The sequence below is a fragment of the Lepeophtheirus salmonis genome, chromosome 10 (genome assembly GCF_016086655.4).
Source record: "Lepeophtheirus salmonis chromosome 10, UVic_Lsal_1.4, whole genome shotgun sequence".
In the NCBI taxonomy this organism is placed as follows: domain Eukaryota; kingdom Metazoa; phylum Arthropoda; class Copepoda; order Siphonostomatoida; family Caligidae; genus Lepeophtheirus; species Lepeophtheirus salmonis.
In genome coordinates this window covers 14,699,962-14,727,617 of record NC_052140.2, presented here as the reverse complement: position 1 = coordinate 14,727,617, position 27,656 = coordinate 14,699,962, and the positions used below count along the sequence as shown (strand labels likewise).

General features: G+C 30.6%; 1 protein-coding gene across 2 annotated transcripts; it reads right to left on the bottom strand.

The window, feature by feature from the left end:
• LOC121125440 (uncharacterized) lies at window positions 1-26,144 on the bottom strand. 2 transcript variants are annotated; one of them, XM_040720639.2, is made up of 5 exons: window positions 26,013-26,144; window positions 25,664-25,943; window positions 24,327-24,572; window positions 7,379-7,666; window positions 1-376 (listed from the first exon to the last, which is right to left on the bottom strand). In XM_040720639.2, exons 1-5 carry the CDS (start codon window positions 26,069-26,071, stop codon window positions 86-88), a joined length of 1,164 nt encoding a protein of 387 aa, XP_040576573.1. In that variant the 5' UTR covers window positions 26,072-26,144; the 3' UTR covers window positions 1-85. The 2 variants fall into 2 exon arrangements, with proteins under 2 accessions (XP_040576573.1, XP_040576574.1); XM_040720640.2 differs by lacking the exons at window positions 1-376; window positions 7,379-7,666 and adding an exon at window positions 16,770-17,135.
• Window positions 26,145-27,656: the final 1,512 nt, after the last annotated feature.

Here is a 27,656-nt window from a genome sequence, read left to right as displayed (position 1 = left end):
TTTCAGATTAATTACTTTATTTATACATAAATAGTTGATACACGTTGTTCTTTCAAATTTACAATTTAAACTTTTTTTGATCTTTTCAGGAATCCGCTGAGGATATGACGGCTCCCATCCATTTAACGAATTGAGAAACTCGGGTGTACACTGCTGGAAAAGGTGCATTACAGTCCGTGGTGGAAAAGCTCACGACACCAATGACAAAGAATCGAGATCCATAGCGTGCCATAAAAGGAGAGCCGGAATCTCCGCTACAAACGGTTTCTCGGGAGTTTGTACCCTTGAGTGTACATAGCATGCCCTTCTTAATGTCGATTAGTAGGGGCTCCATATTTTTTTTGCAAACACTCAGGGGTATACGGTTGAGTTCTACCTATATTTAAACAAAAAAAAAAAAATAATAGTAAAGGGAACAGTTAATAGTTGGACCACCTCTTAGTTTTGATGTATGCATTTGTTTACAGTTTAAAGACTTTATTGCAATCAAATTAATATACAGTGAGCCCTTATTCATTGGAAGATGTTTTGTTCATTAGCAACATAACACATAGGGTGAAAAGTCTCTGCTTCATACATGGATGCTGCTATTTTTTTATCCCCTCATTTTCAGTTAGTGTCTAACCTTTCAAAGACAGCTGTCAAAATTTCATGGCAATCTGTTGGTTAGTTTGTCAGTTATTGTGCAAAGTGTAACACTACTTTTGTTATTTTCATAGCTATGGATCAAAAACAATTTTGTATTTTAACTTTAAACAACTTTTGGAGGTGAAAAAATTCTGTTCCAGCTAAGCAATGGATCGAAAAGTCTTATGTAGACACGGCTCAATAATGCAAAATAATAATAATAATTAAACAAAAAAAAGAAGTGATTTCTTTGTTAAACCCAGTTCTTTTCAGCCACTGTCTTACATATAATTCACAAATCCACAGGAAAAAAACCATATTTTTACTTCCATATTCAAAGATATTAGTACTTGATGCGGTAATCACGAACTTGTAGTTAGTTTCTTTCGGTTCTAGGACAATTACCCGAAAATACTTTTGGCAAAGTACAATTTGCCGAACGTATATTTCAACAAATTTATATTTTGCCTAAGGACAGTTTTTGGAATGGACATTTCGTCGAAGGACCATTTGATACATTTGCCCGAAAATGATATTTAATATATGATTATAAACAATTGTATATTTTAATTCAATTTAAAGCGATAGTATAATAAACAGGAATTGCTCATTTCCTATGTAGGTATGTCATATATGCTAAAGTAATGAGTGGTTTTTTTAATTTATTAATTACTGATCATTATATAAACGCAACAGAGTAGTATGCGGTTCGAATGTTATTCGAATTTTTACCTTTTTAGTACTTAAAATAAATTAAATAATCCACAAAAACGATGCAATTCGAAAAAAAAAAAATATATATACTAATTACTTCTCCGTTATCAATTAATTATCACTTGACATAATATATTATTCAAATTGGAAAATACTAATGGATTGACGAGTAAAAATAATATCAGCCAAGAACAGTGATTTTCTTATAGATTTACCTGAATTGCCTGGTATAACGCTTGTTCGTCAATGCATAAGTATTTTCTAAAATGATAGTATGGCATATACCTATAGCATATGAACAATACCTATTTCTATGCACTTGCATTTATCAAAATTAATTTTCCGGCAAATGTTTCAAATGGTCCTTCGACGAAATGTCCATTGTCCAAAATGTAAATTGGGTGATTTGTTTTTCGTCCAAATTTACTGTGGCAAAAATGTCTTGGGGTAATTGTCATGTCACAAGTTTTTTAGTATCAAATATGGTTTTCGATCGTTGTTCATTTCAATTGTTTGTTTATTCTGATCCTTCTTCTATATTTGAGTCAACTTTAAAGTAAGAAAAAAATCAGTAATCTATATGAAAATTGCTTTATTATTTGTGAAATTGTGTGTTGATTTTAAATATGTGTTTATATTTGATATATATTCGATCATACTATCCTGAGAAAATGCTATTTAAAAGTTAAATTATATTTTTAAGCCTTTATTTTATAAAGATTAACGTCACTGTTTTCAATTGTTTTCATACCAAAGGAGTTAATATATTAACAAATGATAGATTCAACGTGTCAAGTATTAAAAGTGGAATTTAACAGACCTTTTATACAATAAGATTTTGTGGTATTGTGTTATCAATACTACATTTGTTATTTTTGTACATTAATAACACAATTCTTACTCTTGGACTTTTCTACAGTCCCAGATACCCAGAATTTAAAAAAAATCGTTAAATCTCAAAATTATTGATTTCAAAAACGAATAGATCAACATTCTAAAAAAAATTGATAACATGTAAGAAAATTTTTCACAAGTTACTATAAAAAAATTTGTTTTTAAATAAAATCTCATAAATGAAACGATACTATTTATCAATTATATTTATGAAAAGTCTGTTTGTTAATATTCAGATGTGGATTTGTAATATATATTAATGTTTATGAAATTATTAATATTGTCATGAATTAATGTAAATGATTTTCGTAAATACAGGTATATTCATTATTTAAGAATAATTTTAGCCATAATAATGAGTCTTATAAATAAATAATTTAAATGCTCCAACTGTCTTCAAACAACATTAAATCTCATTCATTAGTTCTTATACATTATTACACTTGCAAATAACGTGGGATAACTGTTGATAGTACATAGATTACGTATCTAGTTGTATATTACAGATAGGATTTGAATAAACAATTATACAACTACTTTAAATTCATACACCATTGCGTAACGAGGTATATGAAATTATAGTTTACATATGAATTAACTATGGACAATGCGTTTTTTTTAGTGTTACTGAGCATTGTAGAACAATTAATTTCTAAATACAAATTATTGACATAATTTGTGTCATATTCATAGGCATTCATGCAAATGAATTCAAGTGTATCTTTCCATTTTGAGTTTATTGAGATTTCAATCAAGCACTTCTTTAATGAGAGTGCATTTTTAAAATTTTGTTCAGTAGTATTTTGAAAATCTTATCAGATAGGTGACGCCCCCATTGTCTATTGTTTAAAATTAGGTCTCAATATAGCTCCGTTATTCTGATAAGATGCAATTTTTAAGATATATGAAGATTAATTCTGAGACTTCTGCCACATCCCCGACCTTTATTTTATGCCCTCTCCTTCTTTAACCTTTAGAAACCTCTTTGTAAATATACTTTTTCAATCTATTTCTAAAGTATTTTTTATCAATGAAAAATAAAACAGTTATAGACTTATCATGAAAAGTCCTCTAATGATCCCTAATCAAATTAGAGGATGTTCAAAATTAAATTAAAACATCCATTACTTTATGAATAAATTTTCGTTTTCTAAGCGTTGTATCATAAAATAAATTTTAGAAAATCTATGTGATCATATTAATATCATGAAATGTTTAGATAAATTGATAAAGTAGATAAGATTATTTATACGGAATAGGCATATTACGACTTGGTATTTCTGCAAAAAAACATTATGTTGCCGATAGTATTTGAATTTACACCATAGTTTTGGTCTGAAGAAAAGCCTCATATGATTATTTCAAGACTTGTGAAGTTTATACCTGATTCTGAAATACAAGATGGAATGATGGCTGTACTCAGTTACTTAGAACCCTTCAAAATAAGAGGGTACTCAACTTAACCCGAAAAAGATGAAGATCTATGAATCGTGTGTTCCTGATCCGAAAACTAATTCTCATGATCTTGCTATCTACTAGAACATTCCTTGGATTGTTTATAGTAAAAACGTTACTGCTCAAATATTTTTCAATGTTTGAGTCAAATATAAATGATAATTTTGATTATTACCAATAACAAATCAATTATCCTTATTTTTCATAGAAAAAAAGAGAATGTTTTAGATTCTTCAACAATATTTAAAACAGCTCGTGAATGTTACTGTACCTATTGAGGGGAGAATGAAGAGTACATATTATTCCAACACTATTTCTTAATGCCCATAAACAATTCTCTCTCACAATAAAAAAAATTAGTTGTAAACTATTTTATATATCCTCAAAACAGGTAATTAAGAACTCATAATATTTCACGGGGCATCCATATGGCTCAAAATATTATCTACTGTGTGTCCAATAGAAAAAAAAATGTTATTAAGTTACATTCCTACAGTAAATTTGTGATGAGTAATGTTCTAGATGGAAATAGAGTGTCCTAGAACAATGGTTGTAATTATTGTTGGATCGGGGCTAGAACTGCGTTCCTAATCAGTCTCTTTTTCAAATCGATTTGGTCATTTTTACCATTTTGCATCACGCAACTTTTCCTTCAAAAAAGAAATATAAAAAAAGGCCCAAATCGTTTGGTAGTTAGCCAAATTAGTCAAACATTCCAACAGCTACTATTTTCCAAACTTTCCTCTACATACGAATTATTTCTTCACAATTTTTAAAATGCATTTCATATATGTATTTGTAATATTTTATTAAAAGGCCAACTATACATACATTTGTATTTCTATATGATACCCAAAATGTATTAATTAAAATAATAAGATGGCCAATATATAAGTATATATACAATAAAAATTAACAAGTACTATTTCCTTCTTGCCTGACCTTGTTCTAATAACACGTCATTTCAGCTGTTGTAGTTACTATAAAAGACCGATAAGGACCGGCCCTAGAACTGATAATATTCATCATGACCATACGGCAGTCATTTTAGGTTTTTTAGATCGATCAAACACTAGTTGTAGTTGAGTAGAAGCGTTTTCACTGACGTCATAGATTGCATCACTATTGTAGGTAAAGTAACCATTTTGTGGGAGCACAGTTGATATTTTTACAACATAAAATGAACAAACATCCAATAAACCTTGATGAAACTACATCATATAGCTTTAAGAATAAAAAAATTTGAATACAATCAATGCAATATATGCAGAAAACAGGGGCGTCTGCAGGGTGAAGACTACAGGGGCTTGAGCCTCTCCATATCAAGGAATTTTTTCCTTGTATAAAAAAATGGGAAGTATTCTTAGTAAGGCTCTACCCAAAATAAAATCCTTCAGACTCCTGGAATTTTTTATCAAATAACAAGATTTGTAAAATTTGATATATTCTTTTTGGATTGATCAGGGACTAGAAAAGTAGGATAATTAGAAAAAAATATCTTGGTAAGCAACTAAAATATAGCAAGATATATTTTTGATCGACTCGTTTGACTTGTGGGTTCCATTTTGATATTGAAATAAACAGTAATAGTTCACTATTTTCCTTAATGGGAGTATTATTGAAAAAGTATTTCAAGCGTTATAAAACTTGGATGTCTAGCACAGTGTTACCTTTCTTGTATCGTGCAACCTTTTCCCAGAAAAGAAAAAGAAAAAAGGTCCGAAATCAATTACTCGAACTATTGCTCAATGATTGTTTTCAATTGTTTGCAACTTAAAAAGAGCAAATTCATATTCAATCAATCAACGTACCAAACACTGGAAAACGCAGCAGATATATCGACAGCTGACAACAAAATCCACTGTATATATTCGTGTAATGGCATAGAGATAAAATACATAGAGTGAGGATTGGAAGAAGTATTTGACGCCGTCAAGAAAAAAATAGTTGATCAAAACAATCGATATGTAAAAGTTCAGTATGTTTAAATCAAAAAGGACGCTTCAAATATATATTTTTTTTTTAATTTATCGTAAATATAATAATGTATTACCATACTCATTTGAATTTAGAGATGCCCATAGGCAAATATAGTATTTTTTTCATATTTTAAGAAGTAATTTAATATTCTATTTCAATTTTTAAATTAATATTTATAATTTTATTTATCATTTCAAAATATTAATGATGGATTTGAGAAATGATTCCAACTATAATTCAATTCAAGGATATATAATTATTGATTCATAAATTTAATTAGATTCTTGAATATCATCCGCACTTTGATCTTTTCAATCCTCTTACTTTCTCGTTCTGCAAAAATGATGTAATGATGTAAACGAGGAATAATGTTGGATAAAATTGTTGGAAATTATAGCAGGAAATACTATTTTTTCGATTCTTTAGATCAACTGTCTTTTTTTTTCGTCTGCTGTCGCAACGTCATAGATTTTATCTTTCGATTGCTCAGTATCATTCCTCCATGTATTTTATCTCAATTTGTTACAACCATATATACAAAATACATAGAGTGACGTAACTAAGCAATACTAAGAGAAATTTTTTGATCCCGCGACAGCAGACAAAAGACAATTGATTGTTGACCATAAAATTCGAAAAAAATTAAATTTCCTGCTATAAGCTCCAACAATGCTATCAAATTAAAGGCATAATTTGCATCTCATTAGTTCTTACACCATATCAATCCGCACATCATTACTACAGGCGTATGTTATTGCAGTAAGATATATAGATAGTCCCAAGGTGAACCAGCCGACATCTGGTCCCTATAACTGCACCTCCAGAGTGGTAACTGTAGCTAAATCATCAAATTATGTGATAAGTTATTTGATCTTATGTTTGTATCTATAATACTTTTTTGAAAGATCCTTGCTAATAATAATTAATTTTGGTTACAGTCTGATATAAATAGTCTTATACGTATAAAGTATAAATCTCGTATTTTATTAAAAGCGTATAAATTATATCTCATTTGGGAAAACGTGAGACGATTCCATGAACTTGATTCTTGAATTGAATTATAGTCAGAAATATCTTAAATTTAAAAATTTGAATAAAATATGAATATACTTCATAAAAGAATCTCTTCAAAAATAAATTATTGACCTATTGACATATTTGAAGTTCATATAATAATGTTAATAAATGATTATTATTACAATATAAATTTGAAAATAAAAATATTTGAAGTGTCTTCAATGTTTTTCACATAATTAATGCCTACAATTCGAATGTTTTGGTCAACTATTTATTCTTTTTTGACGGTGTCAACAACTCTTCCGTACCATCACAATATGTATTTGATCTCTATGGTTAGAGTCACGGAATGACCAACGTTAACAATGCTGACGTCACAATATAAAACACTCTATCTTTACTTTTTTTTTATTAAAAATTATAACCCTATAATTTAATGATGAATTATCTTTCTTTAAATCAATCAGTAGAAAAAAATTCAATCAAAGAGGAGGGGAAAAAAATAATACATATAAAAAATTATCAAATTTAAAATGATAATAAAAAAAAGTAGCATGATTTAATAATAGAAATAATTCAGCGTAAAAATAATTATAGAGACGTAGGAGGCTACAACTAAAATCAATCAAAAATATTAAAATTGTACATGAGGTAAAATTATAATCTAAAAAATAAGTAGTAATAAACTTACCATTCTCAGCACTTTTGATTTATCCCCACTTTCCGTGATTCCCCAGCCAGCAGCGATCCCGGATTTCATACTTTCGAGTTTACTAACAGAGTGTTCATCCGGCATACAAACGGAGTGTATGGCTTTTGAGCCGATATTTACGACCGGGGATTCGAGTTTGATGAGAGCAAGATCCCCATCTGAGCCAGGGTTTCTATACCATGCTGGATATATCCAAATACGTTCTATTGTTCTGATTGTACTCCTTGTTTCATTATTGAGGCTGATGTCGTGATCTCCAATGCTTACCTTGTAAATAAGGAATAAATAAATGAAAAGTCACATGGATTTTAATTCCAAATTGAATGGTTTTATTTTCTACTTTTTTTTTTTTGAAATTCGATTACGGGTATTACGGAAAAGTTGTAATATTTCATTTGTCTATGATGTCTTCTTTAGGTAGCAAATCTTATTCAAAGTTAGAAAGGATCAAAAAGTTCTTTATTTCGTCAATTAGGATTAAAATAGCGCATTATTCATTCTTTCGAATTTCTTCATTTTGATAGACAATGTCCTAACGTATAAAAACATTTTTAAAGTTTATTTCTAAAGCTACTCCATGGAACAAAAAGAGAAACATAAGAAAATTTTCTGAGCTTATTTTTTCTTCATTTTTTGTTTCATCAAATAATCTTAGAAAAAAATTCTATTATAAAGTCAAAAATGTCTACCAAAATTATATTATGCTGAATAACTAAAAATGTCTTGATAGTATCTAAATGGACTAAGTAAAGAGTGTTTTCCTTTTTCATTATTTGATTGAGATGTGCAATATAAAGATGACCAATTTTTGCATAGGTCATACCAGATCACAGCTTTTCAGCACTAGCCTTAATCGAAATTTAAAAAAAGTAGAAAATCAAACTGTTCTACTGCTGAAGCTTATGATTGAAATATTGAACTAGAATGAACACTGTAGAGCCCCAAACTAGATTTTTTCCTCTATAACGTATCCTTATTAAGCCTACCCATGCATCATATTTAAGTTTACGATGAAGAATGTTTTCAAATATGATTAAAAACTAGAAACTGAAGACAGTGGTAAAAAAAATTAAGTTCATTTCTAATGAATGATAACTGCAAACATCCTTTTTTATTCAATGTGATCTCCTTTAAACTCAATGACAGCCTCCACTCTCTTCCTCGGCGCAGCAAAAACCATATAGATGTAGTTTTCTCAAAGTTTCGGCCATGTGTCTTTGATGGCGGACTCTAAAGATCTCATAGACCTATGAGGATTGTTAGAGGCAGCTCTCTTGACCATTGCTTAGAATGCAATAATCCAAAGGATTAATATATGTGGAGCTGTGCAGCCACATGTTCTTAGACCCATTCAAAATAAGCTTTTCTCTAAATAACCTCTTCTCCTTTGTGGCCGTCGTAATAAGTTGTTTCTTTATCCTTGCTCTTGATTTTGCTCGTAAGTCATCTTTAAATATCTTTTGGAGCCTTATCTTCCTCACATTCGTCTTCTTCGTCATACTGAAAATAGTCCACACTGGATTTATAGCAAGACTATATTTAACAAATATAAGCTTTGTTCTTACAGTTCGTTTCCGAACTATTCCATTCTTTCTGTTCACTGTTCCTTATGTTTCAAATCGCTTCTGATACCTTACAGGGACGTCCAGCTGATCCTTAGATATCAGTTGGAGTCTTCTTGCACGCTAGAATTTACACCACTATAATTATTATAGTTTCTATTTTGCCCTCTTTGAAGATACAGCCAATATTTATTAATAAAAATAATTTCAAATGATTATTAAAATATATCACAACCTCATTTTTGTAAAAAATATCAATCAAAACTTGATTTCTTTAAGTGTAAACTTAAACATGAGGCATGAGGTACATAAGAACACTAATTTGAGCTCTGTACCTCAATATATTCAAAAGTTATTTTTGATTATATATTCTTAACGTTTTGTGCGAAAATATAACATCGGTTCAACTTCATTACAAGAAGTAATTTATATATTACTAATAATCTATCAGAATGATTGTTTATATAATTAATTATACTTAGTAAATTTGTTCAAACCGTACTCTCTATTCCCAAGAAAAGATGAAATATTTGTTTTACAATAGAATACTGAAACACATTCAAATTATTATCCAATGGATTTAATATCTTAAACTATGGTGATTAATATTTCCGTGGATGCATTTTGATAAAATCGGCACATTAACAACTTAAAAGTCAATTATAACAAAATCACTTGAATGTAAAGACGTTAAAAAAGGCCACAAGTGATTTAATCCTTTAATGAATAATAATGATGGGCTTTATTTCTATGTATGCTATCTAGGGAAGACCGGAACAGTTACAATATGGGGCGCTTGAACAACAAATAAATAAAAAGGTAAAGGCATTTACAGAACAGTTTATTTTTATTTCTATTGAGACTGCAATATATTGTTTATGCTCGGCTCTCCTGCTTATTTTTGTTTGTTATATTTTTTGGTTTTGGAGCCTGCATCAAAAAGAACCGAGACTGATTAAGCTGAACCAAAAACAGAAACTGTTGAAATGAAAGAACCGAGACCGGAACCGATTGAACTGTTGCATCTGAACCAGACAAAACCTTGTATATAATAACTTAAACTTTAATTTGACAATTCTTAAGGTCTATGATCATTTTTAATTCATTAAGATAGGGTTTAGTAAACTTCTACGTTCCTCAAGACTAAGAACCAAGAGAAGATTATGAGAATCAAAGGATATACTTTAAACTTTATCATCTATAGCAAGAGATGCTCAAATTCGGAGTTCTGTATCCCAAGACGGACGTCAGGATGAAAATTCCTCAGAGTGATCTCTCTATAAACTTCTTATGTTGTCATTGCTTCTTGTCAACAGCTTGAAAATGCATATGATCTCATAAAAATATGAATATAAAAAACAATTAGAGACCCATTTTTAAGTAATAATGCTTTTTTTGGGACCGAACTAGAACGAATGGTTCCTTTGGACAGATCTAGACCAAACTTATTTAAAGGACGGGATTAGTTTCACCTGAGCAAAATCATAAAGGTAGAAGAAGGGTTCCAGAGCAAAATCCATCCCTATATGACCCAATTATGTTATTCTGTATAACTAATCCATATTAGGCATAAAAATAAAATATAAACGTGTATTTAATTGATATGTCCCAAATTTGGTACATCAGGGACACATACATCTTATAAGGTCAAATATGTCACATTTGGCATTCAAATGCAAAATATCACAATATGTATTGATTAGTCGATAATACTTAAAATAATGATTACATGAGAACATAGTTCATACGATTTATACCACAAAATGGTCAAAGGATAAGTTTCTAACAGATGTATTTACAGTTATTTGATTTTGAAGTAATTTTCAAAATGTGCCAAATTTGGCACATTGGGTCATAAAGGTTAAAGAAGGTCCTAAAAGTCTCTTAAAGAAGGTAAAATCAATCCCTTGTGACATCATTGAGTGTTGGGTTTCGGTTCTGGAAATCCTAGACCGGTCTGAGACCGTTATATTTTTTGTTGGACCATACTAATTTGGTCCAACAAAAAAGCTCGATCTGACCGGTCTCATATAAAAATTCGGTCTAGTTCGGTCAAAAAAAAATCTGTCTGGACCGATTTTACAGATAAATTGTTTATAAAATGACCTAATATGTTTTTTCAAGTACATTGACGTTATACGAAGTTTAAAGCGAGATAGCTCGGATTAATTTTGATCCCGCCGTTCCTAATATGCATACGGTATATCTTCTAGAACTTCTTGTGTACTTTTATGATTTTGAAAAAAATGAATGACAGTTGATCATGAAAAAAAAATTGGTCTCTCATAATAAATGACAGAAAAAAATCTGTCCACAGTCTGAGACCACAGTCTAAACCCAAAAATCAGCCCAAATCATTTTTTGATAGATATTTGCAATAAATACCCTCCTTCATCCCCATGAATTGATAAACTACTGCCATTTTCAGGGGAAATTCTATCGCTGACAGTTATGAACCAGTCCCAAGGAACAACACATCACTAGTAGTAACCCACCTTCAGTCCCACCAGCTTGGAGTAAATGAGGCAGTGACACAAAAGTCTTACTCGTCTCCCCTACTATGTAGCAATTCATTATCCCAAGTCATAAAAACAAAAGAGATCTTTTTTTTGTTTTGGAAATATACATGACTGTTATTAAGATATGCGAGTTTTTTAAGCTTTAATATTGCATTCATAACACAAAAATACAATAACATAACAATACATGGATATGTATGAGCTCTACAGCATAAAATGCAATCATCTATAAAAATAAAAGCATTATTATTTGAACCCATTATATTTTTCCATGCAATTTATTCGATGAAATATATAAGTACAAACGGACGTTTGATACTGACCCAATAAACATATGTTTATTGGGGTCATACATTTAAGACGTTCAGTTGACAGGGGGGGGGGTACCGATTTATTGACTTTGGGGAGAGAGGGGGAAAACTGGTCACTGTTTTACTGATTAACAAAACCTATTCAAAGTGGGGACCCCTAGTGGATGAAATCTTTGAAAACCGAAGAATAAAGGATTCTCAGGTTATTTTTTCACATTGTAAGCAATTGTACCCTTTCTCTTCCTAACCAGATTGTATTTCCAAAAAGTATTAAAATGAATAATGAAGTAGAGTATCAAAAATTGATCAAAGTGTATCATCAAGCATATCCCCATTTAAAGAAACAGAAATGTTACACAAAGACTCAAAAGGAGGGAAACCGAGTGAAAGAAGGAGTACCAGAACATTATTCAATCATTCATTGGAGAGCAAGACTACCACATATACATAATTTAAACTCGTGGCTGATAATTTTGCCGTAGATTTTCGCCTTCTGTAGATTTTACCACATGACATATTCGCCGCTAATTCATATTTTTATACTATATACTCCACCTAAAAACAAAACAACATCTGGAGTCTCCGACTCCTACTCGTCAGCCCTATTCTTAGTACGAGTTTTTGTACTGCCTCGCCTTTCCTCTAGAAATATTACTTTTTCTCATTTAATCATGTTTTTTAAGAGAATAATGCTACATTCTATTTTAAAACAGATTTTTTTTTTTTTAGATAAGGCTAACCCTTTTTTTTTTTTTTTTTTTTTTTTAAAGTTGTTCCATATACATTTTTTGTCCTATACTCTCTATGATGTCATCTTGGCACGCTATTCAAGTCTACACTGTTTTAAGCTAAAACCCTCCCCCTCTCCCAACGAGGATATACACGGTTATAAGGCGGATCTCCCTCCCTATGTGGCCAGGTGGTTGATGAATACTCCTTAATTATATCAGTGCAATTGCATTAAATTTTATTCATATTTACTAAGAGTACTTAGCACATGAATTTTTGGATAAGGGACCATATAAATTTTAGATTAATAGACAATGATTAAAAAATATTTATGAATTATTTCCCGAAAGATTACTATTAATTAGCAGAAACTGTCAATATTTATAAATGTACTTGATTGACTGTGCGGAATCTATACATAATAATTTGATTTTCTTTATTACTTCAAATGTTTTATGGGTGGATTTTAAATGCTCATATAAAATAAATTTCTCCTAAGAATAATTATTAGACACATACAAAAACCTACGAAAGTATGTTATTGTTTAATCACATTTTTCCTAAATTACATTCGCTTTGTACTCTAGGTAAATATAAATATATTTCTATAAACTGGAACACATGTGTTCATTAGGACTATACACTATCCCAAAAAACTTGAAGCTTGTTTTGACAAAGTATGGACATGAGTCTCACCCTATCCTACAGACTTAAATTTATTCATAAATACTATTTACTCATATAAAATGGTTTTATTCGTATTACACTATTTTAACGAATTTAAATCGGAATTAAATTCAACAAATTGTATTTACAAAACCTCGTAATGATATAGATATATTATATATAAAACGTTATATACTTTTTATAGTTCTGAACTGGGTTATTTATTTTACGAAGCTGTTTTCATTATTATTTAATTTTTGATATGGGAATCTGTAAACTTATATTGTAATAACTAACGTATTTGCTCATGGAAAATGTTGGGTAATAATAAAGGTTTGCTCTGAAGTTATAAGCAGTGCTCGAGTTGTAGGGGGTGGGGGATCATCCCCCTCAACAAAAATGGTCAAAAAACATTGTATATTTATAGGCTATATATTTTCACATATTGTATTAAAATTGCACTTTAATCAACTGTATTTTCAAAATTTTATCAGAGTACAAATCTCGGAATTTGCTATAATCAGAATCCATCGTTGTCCATTGAAGGTCGGAGTTGATAATTTACATCAGAGTAATTCCTGTCTATATAGCCTTGTTATATAAGTAGTGGGATTCGTGTTTGTTCCCTTATTCTCACAGCTGCTTCCAGCTGATTTAATAAAGAGGTTCACAATTTTTCAAATTGTTTGGATTACCAGGCTCAGTTTTGGTTTATTTTTACGTACTGAGTAATCTTATTCTATTCAACTTTAGATATAATACTACGACTATTGATATAAAACTCCTTTGAAGAGCATTGTTTTAAATATACAGATCGATTAACAGTTAAATTACGTTAATCCAATAACAATTTTTTTGTAAGAACGATCCTGATTGATTTTTTTGGGATAATTTCGAACAAACTTCTTTATAGAAACAAATTAGTTCAGTCCACTATCAAACCTAACGTTAGGTTTGACAGTGGACTGAACTTCCACACTAGTAGTTATACTATTCATGGCTAAAATAATAAACACCATTTTAAAGAAAAGTTTAAACAACCTAAAGTCCAAAAGTTTTAAACATTCATACAGACAAAGTCCTAAAATTTAAACGATGTATGGTATAATATTTAACTAAAAATGTACAGTCAAAAAGCTTGTTATTAAATGTGACCCGGATTATTAGTTTTACCCTAAGCAAGTACAAAAAAATAAATAATTTCACATTATTTATTTTTTTTATGCATATAAATAACAACAATCCAATTTTCATAGGGAGTGCTGCGATGTATCAGATTTGGCAAGAGTCTGCCTTTTTGAAGTATCGGAATCTGCTCAATAATGTAAAGTCTTCCAATATCTCTGCTTCCTTATTCATATAAATTATTAAGCAAAAAAAAGAAACCAAAACATTTAATTTTATTATTTTAAATTGTCAACCCATAGAAGGAAGTGAGGGTCATATTACGGACTAACCTAGGTATAAGACATGGAGCTCCTTTCTGTAGGGGCCAGACATAAAAATACTTTTTCTTTATTTTAATCTATAAAAAGTGCAATAATAATTGACCTACATAACATAACTCAGGTGCATCAATTGAAAATGAAAGTATTTATTATGCTTTTTTTTTATAAAACTATGTATTTCATTGTCATTATTGGTCACATTGAATCATACTATAAGGTGTTGTAAAGGTGTGAGCGTATACTAAAAGCACTTTTTGGATAGTATTGCACTTGGCCAGTTCATTTGTTAATTATCGTGAATCGAGTCTAAAAGTCTAAAAGGAAGAAATTCTCCATATTATAGATTTTTACTACTTAAAAGTAAAAAAAACCCGTCATTTCTGTAGTGGATTGTGACCTGCGATGACAATTATATCACTAATGTTAATGTCAAGCAACAGAGATCGTTGTCAAAATTCAACAAAGCGTCCCAGACTGTGGCCAAGCCATAATTGACTAGCAGGAAGGTGTTGCTGTGTGTTTGGTGGGATTGGCATGGAATAATCTACTATGAGCAGCTTTCTTTATGGGCAAACGCTCAATTTTGACCTTTACTTTGAATAAATCGACCATTTGAAGTTGTCGATCCAACAAAAGTGGCCAGCATTGGTCAATAGGAGAGGAATCATGTTTGATCAAGACAACGCCCGGCCACGTGTCCTAAATCTTTGATGACGCACTAGAAGCTCTGGCTTCTCGGACGGGAAGTTATTATGCATCCCCCCCTACAGTCCGGACCTGGCACCAAGGGACTACCACCTGTTTCTGTTTATGAACAACGCGCTTGCGGGTACATATTTGGTATCAATAAAGGCATGTGAAAATTGTTTATCCTAGTTTTTGGCCAATTGGGACAAGGGGATCAATGGGAAGGGCATTATGAAGTTGGATTCTCGTTGGCAACAAGTTATCAAACAGAATAGGGCAAATTTGGTTTAAATCAAATGATTGTAACACTTCTTATAAAGCATTAGAATCAAGCGAAACATACAAAATTACTTTTTCCTCAACATATTATTTAGGGCCACCGGGAACAAGTTAACTCCTCAGCAATGTGATATTTATGTCTTTTCTTGTGAAGCCTTAATTATTATCACGTTGAGCATTAAAAAAAATAGATTATTTTGTAATTCCTTTAAACATAATATTAATAAGGAATCGGTCTCGCAATAGTTCATAAAGATGGTATCGGAATTGGTTGAAATTTTAATAATGGTACGTCTCTAATTTTCATAGCTATACAGAAATTTTCTCAAAATGGACTGCAAATTACTTTAAACTTTATTTTTTGACGAGTTATCCTCCATTTCTATAGCAAATTTTTCTTATTAGCCCATTGCCTTTGTTTCAAATTACATTTAAATTAAACTCACTTGATTTTTAAAGTCAAAGAATGAGAAGTTGAGAGATTTTATTATAATCAACTTTGGCTACTTTAAGTCCTAATTACGACACACCAAAAGGGTTCATTAGAATAATTTGTTTTTAGAAATTGTTGACAATTTGCGGGAGAATACAAATGTAACCCAGACTCCATTTTGAGAACAATCATTCTAGCTTGCTTTTGAGTTGATAGGCCACATACATACAAACAACTTTAAACTAAAAACATGATGTCCTGAGAATGGAATAATCCGTTTTTAGTTATATCTCAACTGTATCACTTCATGACGCTTCTTTTGAAAATAATCAGCGCCCAGTTTTAGGGTTTTACCGTTTGTATATTAAAATATAAAATTTGCAAAACTATATAAACAAAATATTTTGAAAGCAATGGAAATACTAAATGAATGTAATTATTTTTCTTTGAAAATGTTTGAATGTAATAATTGAAATTTTTGATCATAAACTACAATGTTTTAGATAGAAAAAAATCTTGTAGATATGATTATTTTATTGAAGTAAAAATATGTATATTTAGTCATTTATGTTTCAATTGTTTCCTTTTTTATTACAAATATTCAATTTTTGTTGTAATATTGTATATCCTATTAATAAAAATTTATTAATTGGTTCTTTTTACCTCAACTCCTTCCAGGAACTCGTGCAAATTCGGAAAATCAAAGCAATGAGCGGCTGTCATTACCCACTGAGGATCAATAATAGATCCCCCACAGAAATGATCCCCCCCTATACTGAAAAGAAACAATCCATGGAAAGGCAAATACAGGGGCCTCCACACCATTAATAATTTTCTCTGAAGCTTCCGTAAATTCATCATGAAATATGGATTTACAAAAGGATCCGCGTATGTTAAAACCAGGATAGTTCATCTCTGTATTCAACTTTCGTCGAAGAAGGGGAGAAATCCGGTTGAGATTCAAGGCTCCATCTCCTCCATGAGGATTATAGATATGTCGGAGTTGATTCCGAGGTGATTCAAGCGTATTAAGGGAGCGAGCCACTAAGGAGTTTGGTGCACCTGTAAAGCCACAGCTCGGATCTCGTGGAAGAGGTTGAATCTATTTTTAAAAGATTATTTATTAGATAAAAGTTTGGTAGTGGTGGGTGTCAAATGTTATTGAATTATTTAAACAAATCAGCTAAAGTACCATCCGAAAGCCATTTAAATTTTTTTATACACAATAGTTCTTACACAAATGTGTTTACAGGACCACTCTAAAAACGAACTATGCTCAGGCCGTTTTCATATGTATATAAATATATATGTGACTTAATACGATATTTTTTTTGTGTAACCACTAAAAAGAATAGACATTAGTGCGTAGACATAAGTTTGACATTTGTTGAAGGGGATGGCTCAACTTTTGGTTGATATACGTAGTGTTGCAGCGATACAAATATTTTCCTACTGGTTTTGGTACACATAAAAGAATCAGTATTTTGGTACTTTTCCTTTGACAAAAATAATATAATTCAAAAATGTAGATAATGCTAATTGATATTCACTTACAGGGGTGTCATTTGAGTTTTGGTTTAGCTTGTGGGCCTAGCTTTTTATGGCAAAGGGAAACTGCAAGTACTAGTTACAATATCATTGTTTTAGAGTACTGTTTTAAATGCGTCAGTACGCCAATATCACTATAGTAGAACCAGAGTACCGAACAACACCTTTTCTAAATGCACTCAATCTTGAGATCCGTAGGGACTGGGCCCAGTGCAAACTCTGACGGTATTATCTGTTATGAGGACTTTGGTGAACCTCACTTCCGGCCCTCCCCCCTTCAAAAGTAAAATCGACAAAAAAAAAAAACATAATAACTTATTTAGAAAAGCCAGACACACAATACGACCTATAATAAAAATAAATATCCATGGGTCAAAACAACTAATATAAGGGAAAATATTGCTCACATTCCACATATTAATAAATGCCCCTGGGTGTAGGAGGAGTCTTATGAATTAACAAGATAGAATAATTTTCCTGTATTTTACATTACGACTTATATCGTTATGTAATATTTATAAGGACCATAGGACAGTTTCTCCTTTTTTTTAGTTCGGATTTTGTTTTAAGTTAAAATTTATTTTCCTTAAAATCTCTTAAAATATGGTTGAATACTTTACGAAACTCTCTTGGTAATTTTGTTTGGGCTTATGAGTAGAAAAAATAAGGGAAATTGAGAGAATTGATTTTATGTACATTTTTTTAACTAAAAGTATATTTTTAAAAGTAATAATTAGATTGAATCCATTCTAGCTAAATATTTGACGTAATTAATTTGTAAAATCCCCGCTGCTTCATTTTTCAAAATGAGAGGTCAACACTTATTATGTTTTCCATGGAGATAAATATTTTATTTGTGTAATGAACTGGTCTTATCTCATTTTAAATATCTTGAACATTCTAAAGAAGTGGAGGGCATTTCTTCCTTGGTTATCCCTTTTGAGCAGCCCTTGGTCATTTGTCAAATAATATATATTTCTTAGCATCCCTCATCGATTTGAGCATTGGAGTGCGTCAACTAGCTCTACTTTAAAATATCCAGCTGAAATAACTTGAATAAAATTAACCACCCTGATTTAAAGGACTCGCTTACATACAATCTTGCTAGAGTTGCAAAAAATATGACTTGCCGGTATGTAAAACTAAAAAAAAAAAGGAAAATTGAAATTGTAATCCTGACAATTTGAAAAATGTTTGGGGGCGAGAGGCTTAGCTGTCATATGGGTTTATTTTATTTGAAATAAACGTAAATCCCATTGTGTATCAAACAAATACATATTCAGGAATGACTTTAATGTCGATTTTCGATTATATTGGAGTCTCACCAGGTCTCACACTTAAAATTCCCAAGCAAGTCCTCATTGTTACTCTTTGTTATTTATGAGCACACGTAATAATGCTCACTTTAGTGTATGCTTAGTTGTTTTGCGGTGTAAATCCAAAGCATTTTTAGTGTGCAAGTTTTTGTTATTGAAAACCAGAGCAGTTTTTTTTAAAATATTTTAATTATTATTTTATACATAAAATTATAAGGTTTAATCACTAGCGTGTGTGATCATAAATGACGGAGAGTAACGCTGATGATTTGTTTAAGAGTTATAAGTATAAGTCATTGTATGACTAGAAGGCGTAGAATTGAGAACTTAGTCTGCCAATGCCCTTGTTTATTTCCTTTTCCCACTCTTCCCTCTTCACAGCTGATATAATGATACGTCATGACAGTTAAGCTGCTCTCCTCTAAAAAAATCTTCAAATTAATAGGTTACCATGTTAATTAGCGGTTTCTTTTTTTTGTTGAATATGCCCATCGAAAACGGAGTAATTCCAACTCATGTCATGGCTTGATAGGGAGCAGAACTTATATTCATTTCTATTATCTCACAGCAGACTGCAGCTAATTTCATGAAATGTTAGCTCAGCTATTTATAACGCATTCAATGGGTTATCAATTGTACTGCTCTACAACATTTTATGTATTCTAACTGAAAGGGAAATGAGGAAAGGGCAGCAGAGAACCCTTCTTCTCTTCTTCGTCATCAGTTTCTTAATTGTCTAAGGAAATGTATATATGTATCAATGTCTGAACATTTCATTTCTGACTCAAATATATTATGTATATACATATATATGAATGTATTTTGAAATAAAAAAGCTATCTGACATTGATCAAATACGCACTCCTTCCATTCAAAAGAATTTATCTTGATTCTTCCTTCATTTAGAGAAACAAAAACACATTCATATATCTTTCTATCTATTTATTAGTGTTGGATTCGAGCCATTACTCGACATTATGGTGTGGAAAAACTCGACTACACTACTGGAGTGGATAAATATCTTGAAAATTATTCCAACTCAAATACAACTCGATTTTAATTGTGCCTACAATCGAAACATAAATTTATATCATCTCCACTTGTTTGGAGAAATTTTTAAATAATTCATACTTAAATTTTTGGCGGGAGATTTTTCATTTGTCTAATTGCCGCCTAGTGCTATAAAAACTAAACATTTTTAGCTTTCATAATATGCTTTTGTAGATGAAGGGTCTCAAGACTACGGCCTATGGGGCCAACTAAGGCCTAATGTCCATAACTCATACCGTGGACTGGAATTCAAATCATAGTCCAAAATTCAAACCATGGACTGGAATTCAAACCGTGGGCCATAATTTTCTTTTCTAAAATAAAAGTTTGAACATTGCGTGAACTAGAACTGAAATCATAGTCCAAAGTTCAAATCGTGGAGTGGACTTCAAATTATGGACCGAAATTCATACAATGGGCTAAAATTATATTCATTGTCTAAAATTCATACAGTAGATCGAAATTCAAATCCTGAACCGAAATATCCTTTTCTAAAGCAAAAGGTTCCACAATTCGTAGAACAGAATTCAAATCATAGTCCTAAAATCATACCATTGACTGAATGCAAATCATAGTCAAAAATTAAAAAATATAGACCAAAATATCTTAAAAACAAAAATTCACACATTTCGTGGACCAGAATAAAAAATCATGGTTCCAAATATATACTGTGGAACGTAATTCTTATCACAGTCTGAAATTCATAGCGTGGACCAAAATTTCCTATCTTTCCCTCAAATTACTTTTTTATATTAAAATAATAACCAAAGACCGGATCAAGACCAATTTTTTTATATAACAAATTTTACTACGAGACCTGCCCAGACCAAAATTGGACAGAATTACCTAAAATTACGACGGTCTCAGACCGGTTTTGGGGTTCAAAACCGAACCCCTACATTAATATCTATATACAATAATGATTGTTTCTAATCATTTTTTTGAAAATAAATTAAATTTAAAAAAATCAAAATCAAATATTACATTTTTTTGTACAAAATTCAAAATTTTATAGGTATTCTCAAAAAAATATTTTTTTTGTAAAAAAGTTCAAAAATTTAATTGCAAATATTTAATTTTTGGAAAGAAATTTCAAAAATCAACAACTATTCACAAAATATCATTGTTTTAAAATTTCAAATATAAAATTGTTTGAAAAATAATTTCTAGTATCAAATTTTAGGGATAAAATTGCAAAATTAATGAATTTTCTCAAAATTTTTAAAAACTCACAATTGTCCTATAAACTTTTTTTTTTTTGAAAACAATTTCAAATACAAAATTTTTTTAATAAAAATTCTAATTTTGATTTTTTCAAAAATAATTTAAAAATGCAATAGGTTTTTACAGAATTTTTTTGGATGGAAACTTGAAAAGTTGAATTAAATTTCAAAAATAAAAATTTTTTGGAGGACAATTTTCTAAAATCATAGTTCGAAATATATACTGTGGAACGTAATTTTTATTCTAGTCTGAAATTCATAGTGTGGACCAAAATTTCCTATTTTTCCCTCACTTTTTATATTAAAATAATAACCAAAGACCGGATCAACACCAATTTTTAGGGATTTAGCTATTCAAACATTTTTTTCGAAAAAAAAAATAATATTTAATAATATTTTTTCTTGGAAAAAAAATTCAAATAAATTAAATTTTCTAATAAAAAGCAAAAATTCCCCTGCAAAGTCATCGATATCCAAATTTGGTCTCGGACCGAGTCTCAACACCAATACATATTTGGGATATTATTCTTATTATCATTACTACGATTGAAGACGACCCAAAGATATAGAAAGAGAGAGAGAGTTATAAGTTGAGGGGGTGGAAGGTTGTTACTCCTTTCTTTGACTCATTCTCCCTACCCTAGAAACGAAATGAATGTGAAAGGAATCTATGTAAAGGGAGAAAAGAACGACGTTGGTTAAAGACAATAAATTAATCCCCGATATTTTCTTTCTGTCATTTGATATTTTATTCCTATATTGTATGAATACATATAACCAAAAAGACAGAATATAAAGATGTGTGTGGGGGTGTGCTGGATATTGGGAATAATACATAAAGGGGGGGGGGATGAATAATATGGAGAAAACAAGTAATATCCGTAGTCTTATTTCCCTACGTTTAAGGAAGGGTAAATGACTCAATCCATCAATAACAGTAAAACAACTAGAACATTTAAGTACAATTCTACTATTTGAATAAAGGTTCAGCTGGTGAAGTTCTAATGTAGTTTATTGTGCAGGGTAGGGAAGCAAAACCTGGATTCGAGAGCCTCATTTAGAAATACATCAATAATTGTATATTTTCAATAATAGACAAAACAAAAATAATGAAAACAAACCATGTAGACAAGGTTTTTGCAAAACATTTTTTCACTAAGTATGGCCACATTCATTATCAATCACAGGCTTTACACGTCGCCTGAAGGCCAGGCAGGAGTTGATGCAAAACTCATTTTACATTTATAAAAATCCTGAGATGAAGGTCTCGTTCTAAACAAAAAGATATTCAAAATTAATTCATGAATTGAATTGACATTGATGCAAAAAGACAATTCAATTTCTGAGCAAAGATGTATAACTTTATTGAGATTCTGAATTAGAGTAACGAGGATAAAAAGATTATAAACTATTGTTTTAGAATATTTTCAAGTGATTGCAACCTTGATAGTTGATGTTGCCCATCTGGGGCGGTAGATTTCTTTATCCTTTAATATTCTCCTGTATTTGGATGCAATGAGCAAATGCCTATAATGACCTAAATTTTTACTGTTCAATTCAAATCCATCTCTCTAGCTTTATTATTATCAGATCCTCATAATGGATATTAAAACTATGTAATTGCATCATTATACATTATTTTACATAGTGTGGACAAAAAAATGGCTATTATATTAGCATGGATTAGATATTCCATACATTTCAAAGCCTAATAAATTGTCAAATTCTAACTATATCATAGGGGTTTTTAGAACTTAGATATTTGATTTAGTGTATCGTTCACTTCAAGTTGTAGTCAATACAACATTTGAGTCTTTGGATGAAGTTTCATGAAGATTTATTGAAAATTTGCTTAATTATTATTTTCATAAACATATCAAATCAAAACCTCCTACATGCAGTGCCCTTCAATAAAGAGCCAAATTTGTGACACTAGTTTATATGAAGACAAATAAATAATACGGAAGTCCTGATATGCTTCAGAGTAATTAATCGAACCAACAATTATTTTCAAGGATCCCATGAAAAGTCAGACATGCATATAAATAAAAAAGAAACAGCGTTCCATTTGAATTGTCAATGTCAAATCATGTTCTAATAACATATATATATAATAAGTTAAATATATTTACAAAGAACTTTTTCCTGTTACTATTAACCTAACTGATTATAATCAGTTAATCCACACTTATCCATGAAAAGTTGATGTTTTTTGATAAAAAAAAATTTACTTGGAGCGGGGGTCTACAGCCTCTTCAGCCCACCCCCTATGGACGCCCCTGATCTTAAAGTTCATTACAGTCTTTTGACTCAAGTTGATAACTTAATAATATTTTTGCTTCATATAATTCGTCCTTCTTATCATACAATATACAAACATTACATGAATCTATATCCCAGATTCGCTACGTTAATAGATTTGTGACTTCAATGATGAAATTCTATGTATATGATTAGAGTAAGGAAGAGGGAGAGTAAAAAAATTATGCTGAATCATGATGATCCCAAATTCAATAACAACAACAAAAAAAAACCACAATATAAAGATTATCTAATATGCTTCATTATTTTATTAGAATAATAAAACATATAATCAAATAATATTTGTGTCGATTTATTAAAAAGAATATTCAGGGTTTGGCAGAAAATTGTGAGGACTCGAGAGGTTCCTGGCCTTTATGATCCCTGTCAGAAGGTGGCGTGGGTCATTGTGTATGAAAAAAATATCATATCCTAATAACTTCTAGCGATATTTCGAGGCTAGTTCCTGCTGGAACACCAACTCTTGATGCGCTCGAGGCTTCTGTTAATGAGGATTGGAACATGTAATGAGTCCCAATGACAATGTTGCCACCCGTCAGAGTTTTTAATGGTGTAAAAAGCCATTATAAAAGTCGATTATACAGAAAACGTAATCCCCCAAATTTCAGATTTGAATAATTTTCCTTTATGAAACAAAGCCAGACTGAAAACTGTTGTTTTAATGTCATCAAATTTCTGAGCTAACTTCCTCTCAAACACCTCTGTAGGTCCTGGTGGATTACTCTTAACCACATTTTTGTTCTAAATGTGAAATACCAGAATTGGTACAAAAGTTGTGTTACAATATGATTAATTAATAAGAATAAAAAAAAAATGAATATTTAAATTCCTTACCTGGTCACATTCTATTTGCACTACTCGAATATTCCATGCATATTTTTCTGCCTGTGTAAGAATATTGATTTTAATTGCATTCTCTTTTGTTTTATAGGGTCGTTCAATTAGTGAAGCCATACGAGATTTAAAGCCACAAATCATACTTCCACTCCCGGATCCACCGTTTATAATCGTTAAATAGTTATAATGGCATAGCCCATTTTTACTGGACGGAAGTTGAAAGTTATTATATTCGATTTTTATCTGGAATAGAGATTGTATTAGTTTATATGTTTAATGACCTTTATTTGTATACCCTTTTCCCATAGATATAATAACTCAATTAACTAGCAGAGACCCGTAATTAAATTTCTAGTGAATTCATTCCCAGTTGAGTTATGTCCTTCAAATTCATCCCCAGGGATTTTTTACCATTTTAAAGTGGGATATTTTGTGACGTCCTACGATTAATGTTGCTGAGCTAGTTAGAAGTTTTTGTGTAATGTTGTAACAGGAGGGCTGAGTCGGCAGCAGGTACTGTAAATGCCTTGGGATGGGAGACGGATATGATTCATACTGTTTACATATTCATCATACATCTTCCATAGTGAGAATGAAAGAAATCCGAGGATTTTATACGTAGCTTAGGAGATAGAAGTAAATTTAATTCAACTTATCAATCATAACCTCTATGGTAGCAATAAACACATTCTTTCGGCATTTTTCTGTACAGCGATACTCAAATATAAATTTACAGTTCGTATGACGTCACCAAATATCCATTTTTTCAAAATGGAAATGAAATGTTCGGAAATGAATTTTGTAGGGAATGAATTTACTAGAAAGGAAATTATCAGGAAGGACAAGACAGGGAATCTAGCATCAATAGACATATCCAAACATGTTTATTTGAAGCTGACAACAAAATAAATCCTTTAGATAAAAACTTTTTGGCTCATTTTGATGAAATATTATAACTTAAATCCGAACCAATCCTTGTCCAAAACAAAAGTTGCTTAAAATAAGTACATAAAATATTTATGAAAGAGGTTCATTATTTCTCGTTTTTTCTTTCCTAATTTAATGAAAATTTTAATAAAGGAATTAACATTGCTATTCAAAGGACTTATTTGATAAATTAGAGAGACATTGGTTCACCCGTTTGGCAGTTTACCCAAAGAACGGCTTATATTAATATAAATAAAGATTTAGCAAAGATTATTAACTGTTTTATCTCCATTCCTTCAAAATCTATCTAGATTAAATACATCTACATATAAATATAAAATAATGAACCTTGACCTAAAAATCTTCTATTATCTTTTCATTTGTTTAATTTGTATTTGTTTTCTTACCCAACAGACATTCGGTTGAAAATAAACGGTTAAATAGCAGCTATTGGCCTCACTATCATAGTCTGGATATTTCGGATTTGTAAAGTACAGGGATTTCTCTTGTGACGAAGGATTTGAATAACAACCCTTTTGAACAAAGACGCAACAAACCTCCGAAAGTAAGGCATTGGAACAATATCCTGATATTTGACCTCCTCGTGCTAAACATTGGAGCTTATTATAGCAAACACCTTTGAGACTTGATGTCAAACAGGAACGATTTGCCTCATAGGAAAACAAACTTGCAAATAAAAAGAAAAAAAAACAATATTTTATTTTCTATGTGGATCGTATGGAAATCATTCCTTACTTTCCAGAAGAGCCCATGGCCCAAATTAATATAAATGCAAAACAGTATATAGGCCTCATGTGTAATTTTTTAGCAACACTTGATCATGGTTTGAGGTTGTGATGTATTTAAACACGGAAATGAAATCAACAACTGACTACATACCTTTTTTGAAGAATTGAATCGAAATTTTGAATGTGCCTTTTAATTTGTCCTTCTTAATCATTGCTTGTTTTATATTTTATTACAAAGTTGCTTGTAGCATTCAAGTGCGCTTGGTTTTTTTTTTTTTAAACTGTCATATGGTTTCATATTTCAAGGCAATGATTTAAACACATATGTGTTATGTAGTTGTCATCATCATAGAAAAAAGTTGGCACGGATTTATGAATGATCATGAATTCACTTATTCTTTTTGCTTCAGTTCTCTTGATTATTTTCTCTCATCACAATTCATGAATTTAAGAGTTGACTTTTTCTATTACAAGGGCAATCACCATAGCAAAAGGCATGATCACATTCAAATCCACAAATATTTCATTAGAGTACTACCCTAATGAAAAAATTAATTGTATTTCAAGCTCTACTTCAGATCCATTTTTAGAGCATTTAAACAAAAGCAGAAATTCTATAAAGAAATACATGTAATTTGAAACTTCCTCATACTTTAAAATACCTTCCGAAAGTGGTCTAAAAAATGGAAAACAATATAACATATTTGAACCTCAGTCATGAATTTGATGATTTGGGGTCTTACTTTACAAAATGTAAAACATAAGATTCTTTTTCAACTTCAAAATTTGGGATAAGCATTGAAAACTTAGTGACATACGAACTGTTCTATATTTCAGTGATATATTTTTGGCACTAAAACTTTTATAAAGTTGTCAATTTGTGAACTTCTTCAAAAGTATTTTACATATTAATCAAATAGTTTCTGGAAGGATCGGAATCCTTCCAGAAACTATTTGATTAAGTTTCTGAAAAAGTAAAAGTCAAGTTTGTGCGAATGTTCCTTTCATTGTGGAATAACGAAGACTATCCGAGCAAAATTCAAAGGTTTGCCCTCATTACTTTATAACCATAAACCAAAGTTAATCATTCCATTCATTATTAATAATTATACCACGGCAGGGTAAAATTTCCTGTGAAATGTTATCTTTAAAAAAAATTCTTTCGTTATTGTGTATATTCATTTATAGACTACGTATATATAATCAGAATCCATTGCTGACTATATCCCAGTTTGATTTTACAATTCGATCCCAGTCTATACCAGACGTGCCCTTAAATATGTAATTATGCTCCACAGGATTTGTTATAAAAAAGATAAACCTTGCCCCATCTTGGATAAAAAACATAGTCCACCTTTTCTATAAAATGAGATTCTTGGATATCAACACCATTAACCTCCAAAAACCAAATAAAGACATTTTCAGACAGAGTCTTAATTATAGATCGGTTAGTCATCTGAATTTCATACATCTATACATTCATCAACAAAGTGAATCTGTACTCAAGCAATTTAAAGTTAATTTATTTTTATATATGACATCTTTGTGCACGGGGTTGATCTTATTTAGTGGTACACATCTTATTGATTTTTTAAGTGTAAAATTTAAACGAGAGGTTTTGTGAGCAGTGCTTGGCACAACTTTTATTCAA